At 49.1% G+C, this 23,066-nt stretch overlaps 1 protein-coding gene across 2 annotated transcripts; it reads left to right on the forward strand.

The window, feature by feature from the left end:
- Positions 1-1,352: 1,352 nt before the first annotated feature.
- aff1 (AF4/FMR2 family, member 1) lies at positions 1,353-21,124 on the forward strand. 2 transcript variants are annotated; one of them, XM_067258238.1, is made up of 19 exons: positions 1,353-1,515; positions 4,622-4,742; positions 6,719-7,600; positions 12,533-12,574; positions 13,100-13,186; positions 13,443-13,479; positions 14,541-14,586; positions 15,731-15,875; positions 16,012-17,046; positions 17,150-17,268; positions 18,333-18,543; positions 18,937-19,013; positions 19,130-19,193; positions 19,325-19,461; positions 19,588-19,659; positions 19,835-19,928; positions 20,038-20,081; positions 20,239-20,468; positions 20,570-21,124. In XM_067258238.1, the coding sequence occupies exons 1-19, from the start codon at positions 1,487-1,489 to the stop codon at positions 20,692-20,694; spliced, it is 3,597 nt and encodes a 1,198-aa protein (XP_067114339.1). In that variant the 5' UTR covers positions 1,353-1,486; the 3' UTR covers positions 20,695-21,124. The 2 variants fall into 2 exon arrangements, with proteins under 2 accessions (XP_067114339.1, XP_067114340.1); XM_067258239.1 differs by having other exon boundaries at positions 18,940-19,013.
- The last annotated feature ends 1,942 nt before the right edge of the window (positions 21,125-23,066 follow it).

Consider the following 23,066-nt stretch of genomic DNA (forward strand, 5'->3'; position numbering starts at 1 on the left):
AATGTACAAGATGACCAGAATGTTGGTCCACACACTGGACTATCTCTTGGACAGTCAGCCTTTAGACTACAGAATTATGTGCAGGGCTGGCAACGGGATTTCTGCGTCTCCACTGCAGGAGGCGAGGAGAGATGAGGCTTAAGGGCTTTCAACACGGTAGCCTGGCTGCATCACATGACCAAAACAGCAACTGAGTAAAAAAAGCTGTGCACGTGTTACCACAGAGACATCTAGTGCAAACGATATTGTACTGCTCCCATTTACATAGGGAAGTGTGGGGTGACTACAGTACATCTGTAGAGCAATTCAGGTCTGTGTTTGTGCATGCGTGCGTGCGTGTGTGCGTGTAGGCTAGTGTGCATGTGAAAGAGAAGGTGAGTGAGACTTTGGACCATTATCACCACATTCTTATCAGTTTCATGTCTCACCACACCACAGCATTATATTTGTCTATATTAGTTTAAATGTAGTCTAAAGCCACCCATACAAAATATATGACCAGATTGGGTGTTTTCGTTAAATAATATAGAAAAATCAATGTCCCTGTATTTGTGGGGATGAATGACAGAAGTCTGATATAACAGACTACTTAAAATGTTGTCGGGTTAAGACTTAACAGTAGCGTCTTAATGGGTGTGAGAATGAACATATCACAGTATTTTCTTGATACTTCTGGAGTGTTAGGGTGTGGAATGGTGAATCATAGCCCACCTTTGGAATCATAGCCCATCACTGTCTCATTTGCTAAGGCCTGGTTGCACCTAATCTCACTGTTTTCCAGACCTTCTCTTCTTTAAGTACCCAAACCTTGACATTGTTGTCATTAGAAAACCAGTAGAGGACAAAAGACTTCAATCTTGATCTTTAGTGCAACATAGTAATGTACAGTGAACGTTAGGCTATACAAAATTACTTACTTGCACAATAATTATTGTCTACATAAAAGAGACTGTGAATAGCAAAGGAAAAAGATTCATAACACAACGAGTAAAAACTTTTTTATAATATCCCTTGCACCAGTTTGTGTAGAAAAACATGTCCAAAAAAGGATCGATGTGGCTGTACCATGTCTAGCTCTCGGGGGTTGAATCTAAACTTTCGTTTAAATGTATGACATGAAACCGATTGAAATGTATTTTGGGAAACTATATGCCTAATCAAAGAAGAACTGGATGTGCAATGTAGCTACGTGGAACATATATTCATTGTCTTTCTACACGTTACTTTGGAGTGTGTGCGAGAATGAGCCTATCACACTCAGCTGGATCCCCCGGGTGAGTGCACGGAGTAGAACAATCCAGTAGGCTGCGAGACAAGACCCTGAACGCACTAATACTAGCAGTGAACTATGAAAGAACAATGTATTGACAGCTATTTCATTTTAAAAACTCGATGGCATTTCACCGGTAAACAATGTGATCAATAGGGGCAATTATCCTGTTTCGGATTGTCATAAACACATGGCAAGCAACTTGAAATTTGCTTTATGAGGCGCACTATGGCATCTCAGTCAAGGTAAGCAGACAGCGAAATAGCAGCTTAGCTTGAGCCAACGCAGGCTAACCAATCAATTGACAGCATGTAGCTAATGTTAAATAGCCTCGCGAAAAGTTACATTCTGACTTCCAACTTGATAAGTGACATGAAGCTATGTTTGGTAAATCATTTCAGATTGGTTAGTCACAGTTTGTCAGAGCTTTAAAGGGAAAAGTGTGTCAACGACTGCTAGTTAGCCATAGCTTTGCTTTCAGCAAGCAAGTCGAAGAAGGTGGAATCAGCTGGAACTAGCTTGAGCTCACTCCCACAGCCACAGCTGCTGCTGTGTCGTGGTGTGATTTCGTGAGCTGGCCGTGGTAACAACAGTGTTAGCAATACGGGGCTACAGCTGACCTTACAGATCTATATCAAACTTTGACGATGTCTTCGCAATTTACTGTACCATGTCTATATTTGTTCTTCGGGTATATTCTGATAGATTTGATGCGCACTTTTTGTTTACAAAAGGCTATTAACTAGATGGCCAGCTGGCCTGCTTTTCTTGTATATCTTAATGTTGATAATTGTTTAGGAAACCACTCCTTATCATGGTCATATGCTTTTAAAGTTGTCTTTTTTCAAATGATCTAGCAAGTACATTTGTTGTAACCGTATGTTTTTATCCTAAGTCAAAAAGTCCATGCAGTCTGTACTTGAAAGTATACTTCAACACCATGCGTTCATTAAAATATAAAAGTTATTGTGTTCGAGAATTAAAATTAATGGAATCCATTAGGGTTGTATTGCTCAAATATCCTAGCTGTAGCAAATCTGCAATCAAAGATACAGAAGCCTTCAGGCCCTGAGCATAAACTGCCACTGGTCCCTACTCTTGTGAAGCCTGGATTTGAAAGGCCTTCCAGCTAGCCAATTGCAGGGAGACAAGCTCTTATCAGTCTGTTTACAACCATTTTGTGTTCATATAACAGATGTGTGAATAGGAATGAAATTTGACTGTAAGAAATACTTCTTGACTGCAGCATTGACTTCCTGGATTCTCTTCTGTCCTCATTGGATGCCAAGTCTGCCAGTTATGCTCTTTATGGATTTGGTTAGCAACAGCCTCCTATAAAGTCTCCATGTTGACTTAAATCCTCTGCTTCTATGCATTAGGGAGAATGAAGAAAAGAGTGCAGAATGTGTTGAGAGAATGGGACTGCAGCCTTCTAGAGTCTGGCCCTTCCCCCACTCAAGCCTATCTTTTGGTTGAGGTCAGTGCATCGCAACTTGCTTGCTACAGGCCAGCCTAGCCCTGCCTCTCCATAAAGAAGCCCAAAGCCTGCCCTCAACCGACCTTTGTGGTTTGCAGGAATTTGAATATAGATGTGAGGTATGGACTGACATGGTTTATTAAGGATTACCTAGTTGTTGCAATTTCCCAGATTTTATTTTGGCCTACGCTCTGGCCCACTTTCCTTGGGACAGTAATTGGCCATTTTTCAAATATGTAGAACTTGCGTGCTTTTTGAAATGCTGAGGCTTTCTGCAGTTGACAAAAATACATCTTTGGCATAGATACCCCATAAGTTACCCCCCCCCCCCCCAGTTATGTAATTATCTTCCTTCAGAAATATGTGTTTCTGTTGACACTTCTCCAGATTCCGTTCTTGGTAGGAATTAAACTTTATATAGGCTTGTTGGCCTACCTTAAGACAGGTCTTAAACTTCTGATCTGGCCACTGGGCTCTTTTAGATTAACATTCACTCACTCACCCATCCACCCATCCTTTCTCCCTCTGTAGATTTGACCATGTGACAGAGCAGGGTCCGGCAGTCAACCTGTTTAGTTGGCCTGGCTTATTACAAGAACATGATTAAAGGAGTCTGATGAGAAGGAATCTCCTACACTGGTCACAGTGAAAGTTTGGCTACAGTTGTAAATAATTTGCACTGACAAAGATCATCACATGGCAAGTAGGACCTACACGTGGAATGTCTAACAGCATATTATTGGTCTGCTTCTGATAACACTGTTAAGATCTAAATCTAGGACCTTGATAGTTTGGTAGACATCTTGTTAGGATTGCCTGGAAAGCTTTGGTCAATTGTTGACATGAAATGTGCCCTTTGTTCAGCTCACGTAATTGTCTATTGGAATAGGGATTGTTTCTGGGCCTGTCTACCCTTTGCTTGTGTGCTGTCATCGGAACTACATGACACACATGAGACTAATAACTAATAATGTTCAGTTGTGCAACATTGTATAGGGCCACTAGGCCACCACCGCACATACTTGTTGTCATACTCGTCATGAAAGCATCAAAATTGGATTAGTCACCGAAATTGCAAGCTATTGTCGACAGAGTGCTAGAACAAAGTTACTCGCTCTCTCCAAAACAGATAATAGTCAGTGCAAGCCTGAAATAGTCAGTGCAAGCCTGAAATAGTCAGTGCAAGCCTGAGTTAATTTATAGAAAACTGACTTAAGCGTAGCCATAAGCAGTTGTTTATTTACCCATTTTGCATTTACCTGGGGGGTATCCCATGGGGAGTGTTTGGAACAGATGTGATTGTTGTGTTGGGGACAAACCCAAAGGAGTCTTGTCTGTCATGTCTATAATTGAGCTTGTCTGTCTAAGATCAACACAGGACACACTGTTCTCCCTAAAGATGGGCAGTGCTCCCTTTGGTGTAGCTATCGCCTTCTTGGCCTGCAGGGTCAGTTGGCTGAGCGGTGAGGGAGTCGGGCTAGTAATCCGAAGGTTGCCAGTTCGATTCCCGGTCATGCCAACTGACGTTGTGTCCTTGGGCAAGGCACTTCACCCTACTTACCTCGGGGGGAATGTCCCTGTACTTACTGTAAGTCGCTCTGGATAAGAGCGTCTGCTAAATGTAAATGTAATGCCCCCAAAATCAAATGACTTAATTTAGCGTCAAAGTGTACAGTCTTTTTTTGTTTTGACCGAAGCTCGTATTGGACTTATTGTTTTCCCAGCATCCCCATGCAATCACGTTTTGTAATCGATCCAACTTACCTGACATCGGTTGGCTATTTCTTATGGGCTTGAACTCTGTGTATCTATTTTCTTGTTGAATTTGTGTTCTGGTGAGTCTCCTGTACACTCATTCTCCCCCCCTTCCCCAGCTTGTACAATGAAGAGAGGAACCTCCTTCGGATCCGAGAGTGGGAAAGGAGAAACCAGGAATCGCTCCAGGAAAAGGAGTTCAGCCAGGAGAATGTTCCTCTCTTTGGGGAACCCTACAAAGTGAGTTTTACCTAGTTTTGTCCTATGCTTCTGTAGTTGTTTTTGTAAACAGGATATGCGTGCTTAGCACACTGGCTCCTGATGAGCGTGATTTCTTTTGGGGGGGGGTGGGGGGGGTACTTTCTCAATTGCTCTCTGCCCCTCATGAGTGCGTTTCTGCCTAGTCCCAGCTGTCATTAGAAACAAACACCTGAGAAACTCCTGTGTTGTCGTGGCAACAGGTTGCAGTGGGAGTGGTGACCTGTCTACGCCTGTCTGTGTGTGTTTCGACCAAGCTACAGTTTCACGTTCTTGTTGCATAACCACAGTGCAAGTGAAGGCTGAAAAGCACCCTGTAAACCTACAAACGGGCAACCCTCCACTCTCCCCCTTTGCCCAATGCTTGTCAACACTGTCACACTGTTATTTAGAGAACACGCACTTAATTAGGCTTCCCTGGAAAATAGGAGAGAGGCTGGCCTTAAAATAACTTGTGGTGAGACTATTTATTTCTTTTGTCTGCCGCCGAGCTGAGCTAAGCTGAGCCCAGTGGGTCATGTACAGCCAAGGGGCCGGGCTATGTTTACTAACACTTCCAGACTTCCATACAGGAAGTATTTTTATTTAATTAATTAATTTTTTGCTTGCAATACTAGCCTGGGGAGTTCCTCCTTGTCTTCCTCACATTCACCCTACTTTTGTGGCATTCTTTCAGTTTCTCACTAACTTTCTCCACTGCATTTGGAATGTCCTCTCGTTTGCCCCTCCAGTAGGATAGGGTTGTCCTCATTTAAATCCCTATCCATTGATACTTGGCTTGAGTTGATTGATTTGTTTGCGCCTGTAAACGAGAGGTGGCATTTCTCCTTGATCTGCCGGATCGAATTACTCCTTGTTTCCAAGGCCGACTGCTGTAATGAATTTGGCTCCACCCAAAGCCACTTCAAAAGCCGCCTTGTAGTCGCTGTTGTTTCAGCTTGGCTTGTCCCTGCAGATCTTTTGTGCTTCCGTCAGCTGGGCCTGCGTGCAGTGCAGAGCTCTCCAGGTGAATGCTCCAGGTAACTGAGCTGTCAGGGCTATGCCAGGATTTGATGGGGGGGGGGGGGGGGGGGGGCGTTGCTACCGTTGGTGGAGTAACCACCTCGAAATCACAAAGCCACCGTGTGGCTGTATTGACCAGAGGGGCAACCACAGCAGGCCCTGTCGGAGACAGCCATTGTAAAGTGCCACTCTGGGAAGGATTGGCTGGATAGATGTGGGGGGCAGATAGGCTTGTTGAAGTGATCTTGAGACAAAGCTCCAGCAGGCAGCATTTTTCTTTTTTTTGACATAAGTTGTATTTTCGGCTGTCTGCCCCCAGTCTCCAAGGCTTCTCCTCAATCTTGTTTCACAACAACGGTCTGATGCTCCTTGAGTTCTCAGTCTGGCTTCCTGAGGAGATGATCTAAATTAAGAACCCCCCCCCCCCCCTCTTCCCCCCCAAAAATGTCCTGCCTTTTCTGAAGATTCCGTGGACATGCACAGTGATTAGCTCCCAAACCCAAGGGGGTTACTGGGAGAGAGAACATTGGGTTCTTCCTGTCCGTTACTGCAAAGGTCACGTCGACTGGCTGTCACAAACAGCTGGTCGTCATTGATGTCTTGGTGTACATGCACAGAGACACAAAGGGCACTGATAGACCTACACTTGATTAGTTGATATTTTTGAGGTAGGTCTGATATCATCTTGGAAACATAGCCCTGTTTATTTTATTATGTGTGGAATTGCCATTGATATCTTTGGTTTTGATCAATAAGCCGTTTGAATATCTTAAGAATCCTCAAAGGTTTGAGCTACTTTTGGGTTTGTCCATCGGTCGACTGTTAGTGTTTCGATGTCTTCTGGCTTCCCAGTTTTGTGGGGCCATCTACTTGGTGAAAAAAAAAAACATTTGACAGCGTTTTCAGTCTTTACAACAATACAGAATTTCAGTAACTTTCTTCTCTGTTTTTTTTAGACAAACAAAGGAGACGAGCTGTCCAGTCGCATCCAAAGGATGCTGGGTAGTTACGAGGACGTGAATAACCCCCACCCGTGTTTGGACAGCTTCACCAAGGACCCCTCCTCCTCCTCTCATGTAATGTTCGGACGGTCCTCACACGGCCGACCCGCTCACACGGACAAAGCAAAGCCTCCATTCCAGAGCCAGAACCCTTCCCAGTATGGGTCGGGCCTCAGCGGTAGCAGCAGCAGCAGTGGTAACCCCAGTAGCAGCCACTCTCCTCAGTCACTGAAGAAGCTTCCTGTCCCTGAACCCTATGGCCCCTCCCCCCGATATTCACAATCCTCCCTCGGCCACGGCCAGGGCAGCCTCCCAAACCCCCACCCGAGGAAGGGGGAAGCCTGGGTCGACCTCAGGGAGTGCACCAGCCTTCCTCCGGTGCTGTCCGCCTTCTCCCCCCCGGCCGAGCCCCTCTCCCCCCTACATTCCAGTGACCCCAGCGACTCGGAGCCCCAGGACACCGACGACAAGGACACCCCCGAGAGGCATCAGGGGTTCCCGGGGCACCCGGAGTCCCCCGGCAGCGCCATGAAGTTGTCCCCCCTGGACCCTCAGAGAGACGCTGCTCCTCCTCCTCCCCAGGCCAACAAGGGCACCGTGCTTCCTTCACAGACCTTTCCTCCACCGCTGGCCTCCAAGCCACCGAACCTGGTCATGCCTCCGAAGCCCACCGCTTACGTCAGGCCCATGGATGGGCAGGATCAGGTAGTGAACGAGTCGCCGGACCTGAAGACCTCTCCCGAAAGCTTTCACAGTCAGCCCTACGAACCTTTACCCGAGTTGAAGACCAGCAAGCCCAGCCTGTCCAAACTGAAGATCCCATCGCAGTCTATAGAGGTAATCGAGAGTTGCCGGCCATAGGGGGCCTAGATGTGGTCTGAAACTATCTGTTGATGTCGGTTTCAATGTGTGCTCTTTTTCTGTCTTGTGCATTTGTCCAATGTGTTTGAAAGTGTAAAAATACTTGAAATGTGTCCATTTCAGGTCTAGTGTTTCTACTAGTCTGTGCGAGAACTAGGAGTTTGCATCAGTCACACTGAACACACAAGTGAAGCAGATTTGAGTTTGAACAGACTGTGATGGTGGACTTTAGATCTATTACTAAGAGTTGGTCAGCAAAAAGAAGCATTATGTAACATCTTTATCATACCTTGAACTCCGCTTGAAGGTAACTGTTAGGCATATCTTGCTCACGGGTTAATATAAAACTTGTTGTGGGCCGTCATCTTGTTTTGGTAAGTAATAAGGTTGGCCCACTTTTTGTGGTGTTACTGAATAGTAGCCTCGTTGGTGAACTTGAAGACCCTGTGTTTCCGAAAATATTTGTGTACATGCAAAATGACGGAACGGCAATCGCCAGATTTGCATGCTCTAGTCTTCGTCTCCATTTTATCGTTCTTTTATCATAGCGAGGCAACAATTTGAATGTATTTGGGACGTATAGAATCGACCTATTGAGGTTCACATATCTTAGCCTGGTGGTGTTTTCGAACCAAATCATTGCACAACCTTCCTTTGTGTTTCTTCTTAGTTTGGATTGGCTGGCACTGGGGAAATTAATTTCCCTCTAAGCACCTCAATTCCCCCTTCTATCCATGGCAGATCCGAATATATTGCCTGTTGGGATGCCTTCTTAAACCTGAAAGTCATCTGAAGCTAATATGCCCAGGGTAGTTTTCCTGCGGTGACAGCTTGATGATGCTAGATGGCTATTCTAGTCCACAGCTGGGGACAGTGTCTGAGGGAAGCTTCTCATAGTTTTACTAATCTACATGTCTGCTTGTCCAGATGTATAAAAAAAAGAAGGCATGCTGTGTTATGAGGAATTTGACTGATCTCCCACCCCCCCTGCTCCTACACACACACAAACACACACTGCACCTGCAGCAGGACTGGGGGACTGGGGGGGGGCTGGCACACGTTGCCCACCTCCCCCAACACACTCACGCATGCCCCCCCCACCCCAGTCCCGACCCCACTCCCTGTAGCAGCAGTGCTGAATACGCAAGCGTTTTCAACACTGGGGCTAATCCAGCACAGGATAGCTGTGCAGTGACTCACCCCCCCACCCCCACCCCACCCCCCACACACACACACACACACACACACAACCTGTTTTACGCATGCCTGCTTCCCAGGCTTATAAGGATGACGAATGTCTCTCTCTCTCTTGTTAGTTTTCAAGATGGAGCCGTGAGTAAAGATATTACAACTTAAGTGCTGAGATGTCAACATGCCGGCTAGGCAGGGATTTTGCCATTTTGTTCGATGGACGCCTCACCGGAGTCCTGTTTGTCAGTCAGCAGAGCGCTGAATGTTGTTGCATAATCCTTGAGGAATGTTGTGACGCGGGGAGGACGGTAGTATTGGCGTGGCCCGTAGCAGATCTGTGATATGCTGACTAGATCTTTAAACAGTGTGGTCCCAGCCCTCGGTTTGGCTCCTCTGCATGTCTGTCCTTATCCACCTCTCCCCGCTCTAATCTGTCCTCGGGCTCTCCTACGACAGTGCAAGGTTTAAATCTCCCTATGACATGGTGGACTGGAGCAGGGTAATCTCTCAGGTGACTGGCCCCTAGGCAGGGACCCCCAGGAGCCGTGAGAGGACCTATTGCAGGCCTGAAATGTGACCCGAAACGTGACTGGCACATTGTCCGATCCGATATGAAGATTCACGATTGTACTGGTGGAGGGTCCCAGTTTAGGTGAGAAGGGCTTCGTAGATACTGTCATTCATCTGTCTGACTCCGAGCTGTAGTTCCACCACAAAAAAAAAAACGAACAAAAAAAGAAGCTGATCTGGGCCTGAGGCATTAGGTCAGGGAGGAGACTGTTGCAGCAGGAGCAGTATGACGTTTTACCTCCCAAGGAACTGGTGTGTGTTTGTGTGGCATTTGCACTTGAGTGAAACGCCCTCGCACACTGTGATGGCCGGCACGCCAGTACCTGTAAACACACAGGCACTGAAGTGGTGGAAAAAGAAGACGTTGGTTGTAGTAGCAATCCAATATGGCCGCCGTAGCCTAAGGCAGGCCAACTCAAGGTAAATGCATCTTAGCTTGGCGTACTTCTTCCTCTCTCACATTTAGGATAATCACGTCACCTTGGAACGCTTTTCAGGGTAGGCCATGTGCTGTTGTAGGGGTTGGGCTGTGTTTATGTTTTGTGTGGGAACCTGTGCACGAACCAGGGCACGTTCCTGTTTTGAGACACAGTGTACAAGGACAGCCCTCGAAAGCACATCTGCCACAGTGGCGGTGACCAACTTGTTCACTCTCTGGAATGTTGTTGGGCAATAGAGTGAGCCAGGTTGTAGTACGGTACTTAGGAAAGGGCGTGTTGTCCAAGACTCGGCAGTGGCGATGAATCATCTACACATACACACAGACAGAGAGACAGGGGGGGGGGGGGGGGGAGAGGAGAGAGAGGGAGAGAGTTAAGAGTAACAGTAGGTTGATCACTAGATATAAACGCATGCTGCTGCCAGGAAAAGAGGTTCCGGTGAGTCTAGCTCTATCAGGGTCTCCTCGGTTTTCCCGGAACCAAAGTTCTCCTTGATTACAATAGACAAGCTTCCACTGCAAGTTCCCTGAACTATAAGGTTCCTTCAACACATGTTGTTAGCTGCTTTTCCACTGCAGGAACTTTGTATAGAAGATTAGGCAAATTTATCTGCTGACGTAGGCACCGTATAAGCCTCTATAGGCTACATAAATAAATATAAAATAATGGAAAATATGGATGTTCAGCTTGCTTAATGTGCTAGAGATTTTAGAGTACCGTTATTGCGGGTCGCTGATTGCAATTACCGCTGGATTTCATGCACAGCATTTATGTTTAATAAGGCCTGGACTTTGTCATTGGGACATCTATTGTTGTAACATATTGTACTTGTTTACTGCCACAGAATGTAATTTTTTTTTTTTTACTCGTATGCGATAATAATTTGTGAGTTTTAATATCTGAAATGTTCAGCGTTGCAAGTCCCACCCCAAAAGTTCCTGTATTTTGGAAAGTACTACCCCCAGAACAGGGACATAGTTCCTGCTTTTTGCTCCCAGACCACTATTTACATAGTGGTTCCAGTGGTCGAAATGCAGTGATTTCCATGGAAAGTTCCTGCAGTGGAAACGCGGCTTATGAACACTGTGTCACTGAGTCTCTTTTAGTTACTAATATTCTATTATAGTATCCGTGTCCTGGTCTGTTATAAATACAGTGACCTGCTTACTCGGTACCATAACCAAAGTCTGATGATTCACTTGTGTTGTTTTGGTCCAGTCCCCTCAGTCCTCCCGCACTCCCCCAAGCTGTCCTCTCAGAACAGTAGCCAGAGCAGAGGCAGCCCTCTTGTTTCCTGTGTGATTATAAATCATTATTCTTGGGGACCCTCTCTTCAACTAATGGCCTTGTCAGTTAAGTATTAAGTGGCTCTCCTCTGCTGGCACTTGAAGCACAAGGCATTGTTCCCCCAGCAGACAGATAAACACCTTATGCTGCGCTCGCTTTGTCTCTCCACACTCTCAGTCTCTTTCTCCTCAATCACTCCTTTTCATTCTCTTTCAATCTCTTTGTCTCTCGCTCTCTCGCTCGCTTGCTCTCTCTCGCTCACTCTCTCTCTCACGCGCTCTCTCTCTCACATGTACTGTACACAGACGCCTACACACATACGCATGCCGAGCACACTTTAACACCAACCACAGAGTCAATAAATCTGCGCCCGCCCCCCCCCCCCCCCCCCCCCCCCCCCCCCCCCCCCCCCCCCACGACGTTGCAATGTAAACACGTCTACCCTTAGAAAGGGTCAATTATTATACGCAGCTTTTATTAAGGAAGGTGGGTATTATGCACAGAGGCCTCCTCGCCAAAGAACCCTTGCCCAGACAGTCGGTAAACACCGGGTTGCGTTTCCATCTTTATCTGTTGGCCGAGCGCGTGTCGCAAAATGACTGGTTGTTTTGTGTCTTGTGCCTGTGGCTCGTCCCCCTCCCTTTGCTTCTTGGGTTAGACTTTGCTGCGTAAGCGTTTGTGGGGCTGTTATGTCTAGGGCGAGTCACGCGTCAGACGCAAACCCAAAGTAAACACTTCGAAGCCCCTTCAATTAAATTAGCGCCACCATTATGCTATGCTTGTGTCTGTTGTGTGGTCACAGCCGGGAAAAGGGGGTGCATTGGTGATAGGAAGAGTTAATCAGGTTGTCTGGTATGGGGCCGAGAGTGTGGAGCAATGTTTGTTCAAGATTTGACACCCTCGTGCAAAGAGGGGCCGTTTTTTGTTGTGTGTTTTTTGTTGTCGTTTTTGTTTTGTTTGTGTCCTCACAGGCAGAGATGTGGAATCGGTGGCTGGGATTAGAATCTCAAACTTATCTCGCTAACTTTGCATACTCGTCATCGTTCACTTACTCACTTCACCCTCTCGGCTCCTCCACCCCCTCACTTATTCTTGCCTGCTGATCTCATTCACTCACGTCCTTTTCCTACCGAACATGCTCCCTCACACGTTGCACACTCAACTTTTTAAGAGGCCACTCTGAGCCCAGGACAGGGCAAATGCGTCTGCACGTGTGTGTGTGCGTGTGCGTGTGTGTGCGTTCACACTCCATCGATGTTAGTCAGTTACAGTAGGTCACATGGCTGCTGTGGTTTGAGCAACATTCCAAGCCCTATTCCCTTGTAGACTGCGTTGTAATCAGTCTAAACCAGCCGTAGGCCACCACCTCCCGGTTTGGTGCCACGCTGTCTAACCCTGTTCTTCCTCTCCTCCCTTCCAGACCCTGTCAAATGAAGTACACTGTGTGGAGGACATTCTGAAGGTGAGTAGCTGTTGCCTATCTAGTACCAAGCCTCCCCCCCCCCCCCCCCCCCCCCTCAACTGAGGACTCGGTTTGCGCCACAACTCGACTGTTAAGCACCAAGCGGTCGACCCCGGAGCCATTCTCGGCGCCGAAAGAGGGATCACCAGCGATTTTCACATTCCTACGTTCAAATTCCCGCTCATGTTTACAGCGCTCGCGTGCGTTCAGGAAGGAAGGGGGGGTTGGGGGCGCGGGGCGGGGTGTTGTTGAACGCAGTGTGCGCTGTAAATCACGTTAGTTGTCGTTGGCCCCCCCCCTCCACCAGCCTCTTAGTCACTCCGGAGAGGGTACCAGGGTACAAGGCCACCGACTGGGCACTGTTTTGTAGGATTCAAGCCTCTAACATGTTTCTCATGTCTCTGTTTGTTTCTCTCTCTCTCTTCTCCCTCTCACTCTTGTATATTCTCTCTCTGCCACACACTACTTTTGCTCTTTCCTTCCCTCGTTCTTTTGCCCCTCACTCTTTCTCTCTCTCTCTCGCAGGAAATGACCCATTCATGGCCTCCCCTGCTGACAGCCATCCACACGCCCAGCACAGCTGAACCCTCCAAGTTCTCCTTCCCTGCCAAGGTGAGAGTCCTCCCACCTACCCAGCATGCACCACCCACACCAACACACTCCAATGTCTAGTTCTATCACCTTCTCATGGCCATCAGAATCAGAATGAGTGAGAACATACTAGTAACATGGTCCACCAGCCTAAGTTAGGAGGCATGGCCAAATGAGGGCCGTGTAGAAGTCACTGGATTGGTTGGTTGGTTGATGGTAGTGGATTCCATATGAAGTGTGTTTTTAAAAGCTGGGTCTGTCTGCTTTGTCTACTCAGGAAGCACAGCATGTTCCACCAGCATATCCTGGACAAAGTAAGTCTCTGTGTTTGTGTGTGTGTGTGTGGGGGGGAAGGGGGGACCAGAAGTAGGACCAGAAGTAGTTTGTATACTGAAGTTCAAAGTTTTAGCCCCTTCACCTCCGAGGAGAATCTTTATTAGCTCCTCGTAGTGGATGCTGTTGCTCGTCCTGCTGCCCTGTTTCTGTGGCTGTAAATACCAGCAGGGTGCCTCTCTCTCTCTCTGTCTCTCTCTCTCTCTGTGTCTCTCTCTCTCTCTCTCTCTCTGTCTCTCTCTCTCTCTGTGTGTCTCTCTCTCTCTGTGTGTCTCTCTCTCTCTCTGTGTGTCTCTCTCTCTCTGTGTCTCTCTCTCCCTCTCTCTCTTAACTAGCCACAAAAACAAGTCTGCTCTGTCACTTCAAATTAGCTTCGAGAGAGAGAGAGAGAGAGAGAGAGAGAGAGAGCGAGAGAGAGAAAAATAGTAAACCACCCCCTCCACTAGTCTAAACATCAAAGCAGGCCGCTTAGAAAACGGTCACTTCCTTCCCCACCGAAGAGCTCTCCCCTTTCTCTTTCTTTGACACGCTCACACACCTGCTCTCTGCACCCCCACCCCCCTTCCAACACACTCCATTTCTCGTACTCTTCGCCTTCTCATCTTTTCATCTCTGCTGGGCTCCGCCCCCAAACACTTGAGCCCTTCCCGTCCTCCCCCTCCCTTCCCACTGTTAAGAAGACATTGATCACAGTCTTGTTGTTCAACTCCTCTATAAACCGGCCCGGCCAAGAAATAATAAACCGCTTTGCCGTGCTCCCCCGTTCCAGCCAATCGACTCCGGCCTCTGGGCCCTCTCCTAAGCTGTCATCATCCTCCCCCCCCCTCCTCCTCCTGCTCCCAGGGCAGGCCCCACGTTTCCTCTCCCAGATAGGCCCTCAGCTGTACTGCCAGGTGTCCTACCCTCTCTTCACTGTTGCACTGATGTGTTGTTTATACTTGCTCATTCTCTCTGTCTCTCTCTCTCTCTCTCTCTCTCTCTCTCTCTCTCTCTCTCTCTCTCTCTCGCTTCTCCTCCCCCGTCTCTCTTTCTTTTTACCCAGAACCCTATGGCTCGCCTCCAACGGCTTCTCAACAAAGTTCATCATGGTGAGTCTTTTGTGTTTGTGAGCGCTCAGCAGAGGTTGTGTATCAAGACAGAAAGCTTTAGGTCAATAAATGAACCTGTGTCAGCCTACAGTAGTACCGGGTACTGTGTGTGTGTGTGTTCCAGCGCTTAGGCTGGTACAACCCCTGGCTATTTAAAGGCCCGGTCGACCGGAGGTGTGTGATGTAATATTCCGCGGGGAGTTGACCTTCAAGCTCATCTTCAGAGACCCCCGTAGCCGTCGGTTCAGTTTAGGATCTGGAACAGAGATGGGCTGTGTCTGAGCTCACCGTAGCGCTGCAGGAGCCTCGCCGCGCACACACACGCCCGCGCCGACGTTTCAGCGTCCCTAATCTGAAATGAAACTTGGCTCCTTAAAATAGAACGCTACTACGGAGGGGGAAACGCCCTGTTCTGCTGGTGGTCCTGTCGACCAGCTCAGTCTGGACCCGAGACTGTCGGAGCTGGCTCGATTTCGACTTGCAGGCTTTTTACAAACACGGGGACTTGAACATTGGAACTCCTCGCTGTTTCCCTAGCGGCCCATCTAAACCTATAATAAATACTCGAACCTTTAATACTCGAAGTCCTAATCGTACATGGGGATGAACGGTTATGAACGATTTCTATCGTTTAAATCAAATGGAAAAACATGCTGAATAATTCATCAAGGGTACTAATGTTTGTGTTGGTGTGTGTATGTGGAGGTGGGTATTGAACTTGTTGGAACAAAACACCTACCTTCCACTTTTTTTCGGTCGTCGTTGCTCATGAAGCCTAGTGCATGCATTAGTAGAGCCTTAAATAGTGAGCTGAAGTCCTGGTCCTTGCACGTGTCGTGTAATTTGTCATGTCGGGGGGTGCCACAATCCACCATTACACTAGGCAGTGCCGTGTACAGCTGTCCCATCTGATCTGCCCCCTAGTAACTCCTGTTTGTTCCACTACATTCACATATAGGTTGAACATACACGAGGTGTCTGTGTAGTAGGAGCAACATGAATGATAAACATCATAATAATAATCTCCCTCCCTCCTGCTATCTCTCTCTCTCTCTCTACCCCGCCCTCCATCTCTCCCTCCCCTCCACCATCCATTTCTTTCTCCTTCCACCCATCTCTTTCGCCCCCCCCTTTCCCCCCACAGTACGGGAGCAGCAGCACATTCCAGCGGGGTGGAGTCGGCCAGCTCCAGTGACTCTGAGAGCAGCTCGGGGTCCGAGTCGGACAGCGAGAGCAGCGAAGGCGAAGAGGCACCGCTTCCCCTCGGTGGCAGCTCACCTGCGGTCAAGGTAACGGGGGAGGGGGGGGACACACACACACGGTGCCTGCATGCCCACGCTCACCGTCAGAGCGACTCGTCCAGGACACGAGTTGCAGTTCCCAAGCGACCGTTTCGTTTGCACTGATTTTTGTGTCTGTGTCCAGGCCGAGGGCCCCATGGTGACCAACTGGCAGCTCAACAACTGGATCAGGGTGAGCCAGCAGAACCCCAGCACAGAGAGCCAGGGGGAAGCCCCCCTCCACAGCCCCACCCCCAAACAGCCCCCGGGCCACGAGGTGGAGGAGGAAGGGGTCGCGGCAGCCAACCACAGCCTCGAGTTCAGCGACAATCAGGCCAAGCCCCAGCGCGAGGGCACCCACAACAACCAACATGGCCGCCATAAGCCCCCACCCGCCGCCGTCGCCGCCTCGTCCTCCTCCTCTTCTTCCTCCTCCCACAACCCCAGCAGCCAGAGGAAGACCGTGGGCAACAAGCACCCCTCCAAACCTGCCAAGTCCTCCCGCCCCGACGACCCGCGACCTCAGGCGGGCCTGCGGGTGGAGAGCGTGGAGGTGGCCCCCCGGGATAAAGACCCCTCGTTCACAGACAGGCCCAAGGTGAAAACGAAAATGGGGCACGGCAAGAGCAGCGCAGGTAAGACGGACGCTAAGAAGTCGGCCAAGCGCTCCTCCTCGGACAAGAGGAAGGCGGAGGCCGCCTCCCAGGGGCCCAAGGTGACGCTGGCGCCCAACTGTAAGAGGGAGGCCGACAGAGGGCCTTCCCCCAGCCCCCGTCCCAGGCCTAGCCCTGCCCCTGTGGAGCAGCCCTCCCCCGCTCCGGCCCCTGCCCCGGCCTCAGCCCCCAACCTGGCACAGATAGCCAAAACCAGCAGCAGAGTACGAACAGAGACCGTTCCCCAGAATGGGCAGAAGAAGCCCCCGGGGCCCCCCCCTCCCTCCTCGCCAGCCCTCCAGCCCTCGTCCAAACTGGGGCCCTCCGCCAAGGCCTCCGGGCCCCCTCAGTTCCCCTCCAAAGCCCTGCTGGTGAAGATCGAGTTGAGCCTTATCAACAGGGTCCCCCAGTTGTCCAAACCTTCCCAAGAGGGGCAGGACAAAGCCAGGCGGAAGAGACCCCCACCAGAGAGGAGGGACGTCAACAATGCCGCACCCATAGCAACCAAAGTCAGCAGAAAGAGGCCGGTAAGTCGACCACCCTACCTGTTGTGTGAAGTGACGCGTTGGCGAGAAGAGGCTTTCCCAGAGTAGTCCTGTCTTCATCTGACGGTAGGTTGTTGTCCTTCAGGCTGGCAGTGAGATCAAAACCCAACCGAAGAAGAGGCCTAAACTGGAGAAGGAGGTTAAGATTCCACCCTCGTCATCGGCAGCCGCCGCCGCAGCAGCTCACACTTCCGTCAAATCAGTGTAAGTAGCTCGAGGTCACGCTGTCAAATCACCTTCCCCATCCGACCCCCAGTGTCCCTGGTGTCTGGGTGCGACGAGGCGCGTTCGACCTCATGCCGCGCCGATAGGCGGCTGACTCGAAGCGGTGCATGCCGGTTAGAATTCTTGTCACATCCAGAGCAACCGCGCAAGCTCTGATGACACAGCTATTTCATGATTGGCTGTCGTGTGCGAGTCTGGCCAATCACGTGTGTTTCTGGCCAAAAACTTGTGTTTCGGGTTTATTCTGACACCTTCCGTTTCGCTAATGCTCAAAGAAGCAAAGAGTACAATTGAATGAAATATTTGCCTTTTATTGATGGACGGCACTACTATTGTTGAACAAAGTGTTTGAGTCCATCTCTTCACTAAGGGAGTGACTACGTTTTAGTTCTGGTTGTATTATCAATCTGCAGAGTGGAGAGAGAGTTTAACATAGCCCAAGATGAAAAATGACCAATATAAATGCACTGGTTCGTGCAAATTCTTGTGCGGTAAAAATAAATGTATCCCGACCAGTTCGTCGGCGGTAAAGTGAGCAAAGAGCGCTTGCATTTGGACTAATAAATTTGGTCGAATAAAAGGCAATTTTTCCAGTCATATATTTCTTTAAAACATTGTTCAAATATTGTCGTTTCATTCTCACAAGCTCAATATTGGGTACCATCTGGTGAGCTGATCGTATCGTCACACCCCTACCCTTGAGTGTTACGACTACTCCCTCGGGGACTAAACCGCCTCCCATCCCTAATCGGATAAAACTTTGGTGATTTCCAAGTCAAGGTATCTTCACGCTCTCTGCCCTTATGCCCTGGAGAACAGATAGTCTCTCACATAATGGAAAGCCCCCCCCCCACACACACACACACACACAGTATTCAGAGTTGAGGTCATGTGAGCGAGAGGGGGATAAAAAGAGACCCGCTCACAGCCGCAACCCTTGAAGCCTTTTACCAGTTCCACAGCATCGGCCGTGTTCCTGAGCTATTGTCCTCCCCCCCTCCTCCCAATGGTAACATGTCCTTCGGTCTGCCCCCCTCCCTCAGGGCCCACGGCGCTCCAGGAGCGGCGAAGGAGAAGAAGAAGGCGAAGAAGGCCTCCCCGCAGCAGCCGCCCACCCCCCAGGACCCCGGCAAGGTGCCCGGGCAGAAACGTCCGGCCGAGGAAGGGCCCAGCACAGCGCCCAACACTAAGAACCCCCCCGCCAAGCACAAGAAGAGCTCCGGGAAGCGCACGGAGCACTCCAAGACTGGCAAGGTACACGCAGCCTCTCCACCAGCTGCGTCCTCGCCGTGTGTGTGTTTAGCGATTTTTGTTTTGGACAGACCCCGTATGTTTTTTTGTTTTTTTTCGGATGTGCTCGTTTAAATATTTGGTCGAAACGCTTGAGTAGCACGCTACCCAAATGCCATCGGTTACTTTTGAAATACTTTGTTCGATCCAAGTTTGGCTCTCGTTTTTGTCTCCTCGAGAATGTTGCGCTCTGCCGGTATGTTGCTTGTTTGTGAGCTTGATGATCATAATGGCGGTGCCGGTGAGGGCACTCGATTTACTGGGATCACACAGCCACAGGGGGGTGGGGGGGGTCCCCTAGTTCCATAGTGAACCACACAGGTCTTAACCGCTAACCCAATGTGTCGTCTTTCGCAGAAGGCCCCCAAGACCAGCTTTGTTGTGCCGGCGACCACCTCGCTGAACGGCAGGCCTCTGCTCAAGTTTGAGGAGAGGTGAGAATCCCCTCCCTTTCCCCCTCCCACGGTATCTGTGGTAGTGGAACCATGCGTATACTTTTATCTTTGGATACTTCTCTGCTAACTTGGTTACTGCCACCCCCCTCCCACAGACAGTACCCAGTAGAGCACCATATGAAGGAAGCCAAAAAGCTGAAGCACAAAGCGGATGATACGGTCAGTGTTTGCTTCGGGCCACATCTCCTACAGAACTTTCTCTCTTCTCTGTCTCTCTCTGCCTCTTTGTCACTGGACCTAACTGAGGTGTGTGTGTGTGTGTGTGCGTGCACGAATGAATGTCCCTCCAGTCTGACAAGGTCAGTAAAGCCTTCAACTACCTGGACGCGGCCATGTCCTTCGTGGAGAGCGGCATCGCCATGGAAACGGACCCCCAGACGCCAAAGTCGGCATACACCATGTTCGCCGAGACACTGGATCTGATCAGGTGACAGAAAGAAAGCCGCCAAAAAAACCTCCCTCTTGCTACCTTTGGTTACTTCTGCTTGTTACTTGGGGGGCAAACCGGCATTGAAACATGAGGTTTTGAAACATGTAATCTGCCTCACTTTAGATTCATAATGAAATTGAAGAACTCCATGGACCCCTCCGCCCCTTCCACAGAGAGGGACTTCACGGTCTTATGGTGAGCACGTCCCATATCTGCTTCGACATCTAAGGACCTTTCTATTTATATGTAGCCAAATAGTTGTGGCTCTTTTCTTAAATAACATCTTTTTACAAATTGCAGCAGCCCGAAAGTGATTTCTTGAATTGCTCACTTTGTTTGCGTTCCATTCTAATCCTCTTGTCCCCCTCAGTATGAAAGGCCAGTCCCTCTTGCAAATGGCCATGTTCCGCTACAAACGAGAAGTCGCTCTCAAGTATTCTAGGACCCTCACCGATCATTTCAAGGTAGCTGTTCAGCATTGCTGCACTGTTCTTGAGCTGTAGTTGTCATTCTTTGGGAGGGGGGGGGGGGGGTGTTTATGAATTTGACCCACCTGTACTTTTCTGTCTCCAGAGCTCATCAAAGACAGCTCAGGCCCCCTCCCCCTGCATCTCAAAGTAAGTTCCTCCCCCCTCCTCCACAAACTGCGCTTCACGGTGTGGGGAAAAACACGCTTCTTCGACGCATTGTTTGGAAAAGCCCAGCCACCAAAAAAAAAAACACCAGCTCCCAGTTGGATCCGATCTAACCCATTCTCCCCCCCCCCACCCACAGAGGCACGGGCGCCCCGTCCCCCATGTCCCCCATGCCCTCCCCGGCCAGCGCCAGCAGCTCCGGCCCGGGGTCCAACCACAGCGGCGGGGCGGCAGGGGCGGCCAGCAACACGGTGTCCATCCCCCAGGTGATCCAGCAGGTGGCGTGCTCCTACGTCAACATCACGGCCCTCTTCCTCAACGCCCACGACGCGTGGGAGCAGGCCCAGGAGCTGGCACCAAGGGGCAGTGGTAAGAAACGAGCCGTATCACGCCTCGCAACTTTTTTTTGTTTGTATGATATAGTTGGTTCATTTTGATTGGCTCACGTCGTCGTGTTCGGTCTCTCTCAGGTGTGCTGTCAGAGCTGGACTCAGCCCTGGGCCCCCTGAGCCTGACCTCCAGCATGGCGTCGCTGGTGCGCTACACACGCCAGGGCCTGCACTGGCTCCGGCTGGACACCCGGGGTATGCAGTGACAGTGCCTCCCACAGGCATCCCTCCGTGGGACGCTCGCCCCTCCCCCACCCACCTCACCTCGGACACTTCCCGCCAAACCTCACACACTCGCACTGCCTGAGCCTCGCCCTGGACAGTCCAGCTCGATTTCCAAGCGGCCTGTTTGAAGAGGCGCTCGACTCTACACGGGGGACGCCGGGGGTCGTACCCGCCCGATTCTCAGCTTCTGCCCTATCCTCCCGCTATCTGCGTAAGGTAGAAAGGTTCACTGCGGCTTGGACCCGTCAACAGTAGGTTCCATTTATATCGGACGTGCAGAGTTCCGTACTTCTGTTGATCCCCCATGGAAGGTTCACCCAACAAATCCTATCCTGCCGCCTGAACACCCCGTCCTCTTTCCTCCCCTGGCTTTGGTGCCTGGTCCTGCGCATCAGTCTGGAGGCATCCCTTTTGGGGACGGTTCTAGAATCAGAGGGGGGGGGGGGGGGGGGGGGGCTGGTCTGGAAGTTCTAGTGCTCCCGAAAAGTTCATGGAGAAAGTCAGGTGTAGGGCCCGGAGTGTCTGTCAAGTAGAACAAGGGAATCATGTCGGCTGGGTTCCATTTTTATCTGCAATGTTCTTGCATGTTCCACCTGACTGAAGAGGGCCTGGTCTCTGGTGTGGTGACAGCAGCTTCCCACTCTTGTTCTATGGTGCTGTGTGAAACCATGATGGGACACAGGATGCTTATTTATTAGCCTTATTATCATGATCTTTTGTTATCATTTATTATCAGTAGTAGTAATATATTGTCGTTGATGTGAAATGAACTTTGTTTGATTTGAGGGGTGGTCACGGGCAATGTTTACTTCATCCAACTGGAAATGCCTGGAGAACAAAAGGGTATACCCACGCCATCCCAGAATAGTCTGCAGCTCTATCTGGCTTTTCTATCTGCATCACTCGCAAGGGTTCAAAGAATCTTTCGCCAAATGCACCGGCCCGACTGTTCTGGAGCTCTGCTTGGACAAAAGATAGGATGTTTTTTTTCGTAATCACTAATGTTTCTTTACCCGTTCTCTTCAAAAGAGATTGAGTAAACCTTCAAGTACAGGGTCCACTGTGTACATTTAGACACCCGATTTTTACAGCATTAGAATTGATTTACTTTTTTAATCAATAATCATGGTTTATCGAAACAATAAGACAAGAACCCAAGTGGTCTCGCGACCGGAGGTCGACCAGTAAATCAGTGACACATTTATCTACTCAGAGAGTAAACCCCTTAACTCGCATGATGATAAACTGAACATGCAAAGTCAAACTAACTGAAAGGCAGGGACAACTGTTTTATGTAGACGGCGAAAAGCTAATCCCGCCTGCGATGGCGTGCACACAAACGTTCGGCCCCCGGCTCCAAACGGCCGAGTCAGAAGACGACGTTCAAACGTTCCCTTTTTAATATATACGATATCATGATCCCACCCATAGCTATGTGAGAGTGTTAGCACGTTGGTTTTAGGTTGAGATTTGGTTTCAGGAGACTTGTCCCTACCCCCCAGGTTGTAGCTGGGCGCCTCCCCTGTTTTAGAGACTGAATGACATCATGCAACAGAGACACCCGTGCCTTAGATATCGGAGACTTGAGCTTGTCATTATTATTATTATTATTATTATTATTGAATGTTATAGCCATCACTAGGAATCAGCTAGAAAGTTGAGTTGCAGAGACTTGATGTGAATGTGATGGTCAGTGAGGGGAAGGGAAAGTCCAAACAAATCTTAAGTATTGCTGCTTTTTTTTTTTTCTTCTTCTAAGAAAACGACTACCCTCCGTCGAAGCGGAGGTGAATTCCGTAATGGCGGACGGAAATCTCACCTCTGACCTTTTTAAACCCAGTGCCCATAATTATTGAGTGCCTGTTGACATATTAGTCTACTCTTAAGTCTTACTCTTTCAGTGTGCAACGAATCACGTCCCCATTTGTGGATTTAAAGAATTTCAATTTCAATTCAATTATGGGTTAGCTAACTAGGAACTGAAGGGGCCACTTCTGGGAGCTAAAGAGAGAGGGGAGAAGTACCTGATCAGACTAATGCATTTCTTTGATTATTTCATGAGGATGGTCTTATCATGGACTAATAGGATCATAAGAGATTAACTCCATTTCCTCTTGGAAAATCTGATGGTCCACATTAGCCATATATGTCTGTTCCTTTGATCTCTGTAAGATGGGCTTTATAATGTTATTACAAATGTATATTTACATCAGTGGTTATTTATTGTTTAGGACATGCTAACAAAAAAGTGTTTCTTTTTATTTATTTTTCTTGGAATCAAACCAATATTCTGAGCTCCTTCCCATCCCTTTTTTTATTTTTATTTTCTTCCACCAACTAAAAATGCTTAGGT

This window comes from Osmerus mordax, chromosome 20 (genome assembly GCF_038355195.1).
Source record: "Osmerus mordax isolate fOsmMor3 chromosome 20, fOsmMor3.pri, whole genome shotgun sequence".
Taxonomy (NCBI): Eukaryota; Metazoa; Chordata; class Actinopteri; order Osmeriformes; family Osmeridae; genus Osmerus; species Osmerus mordax.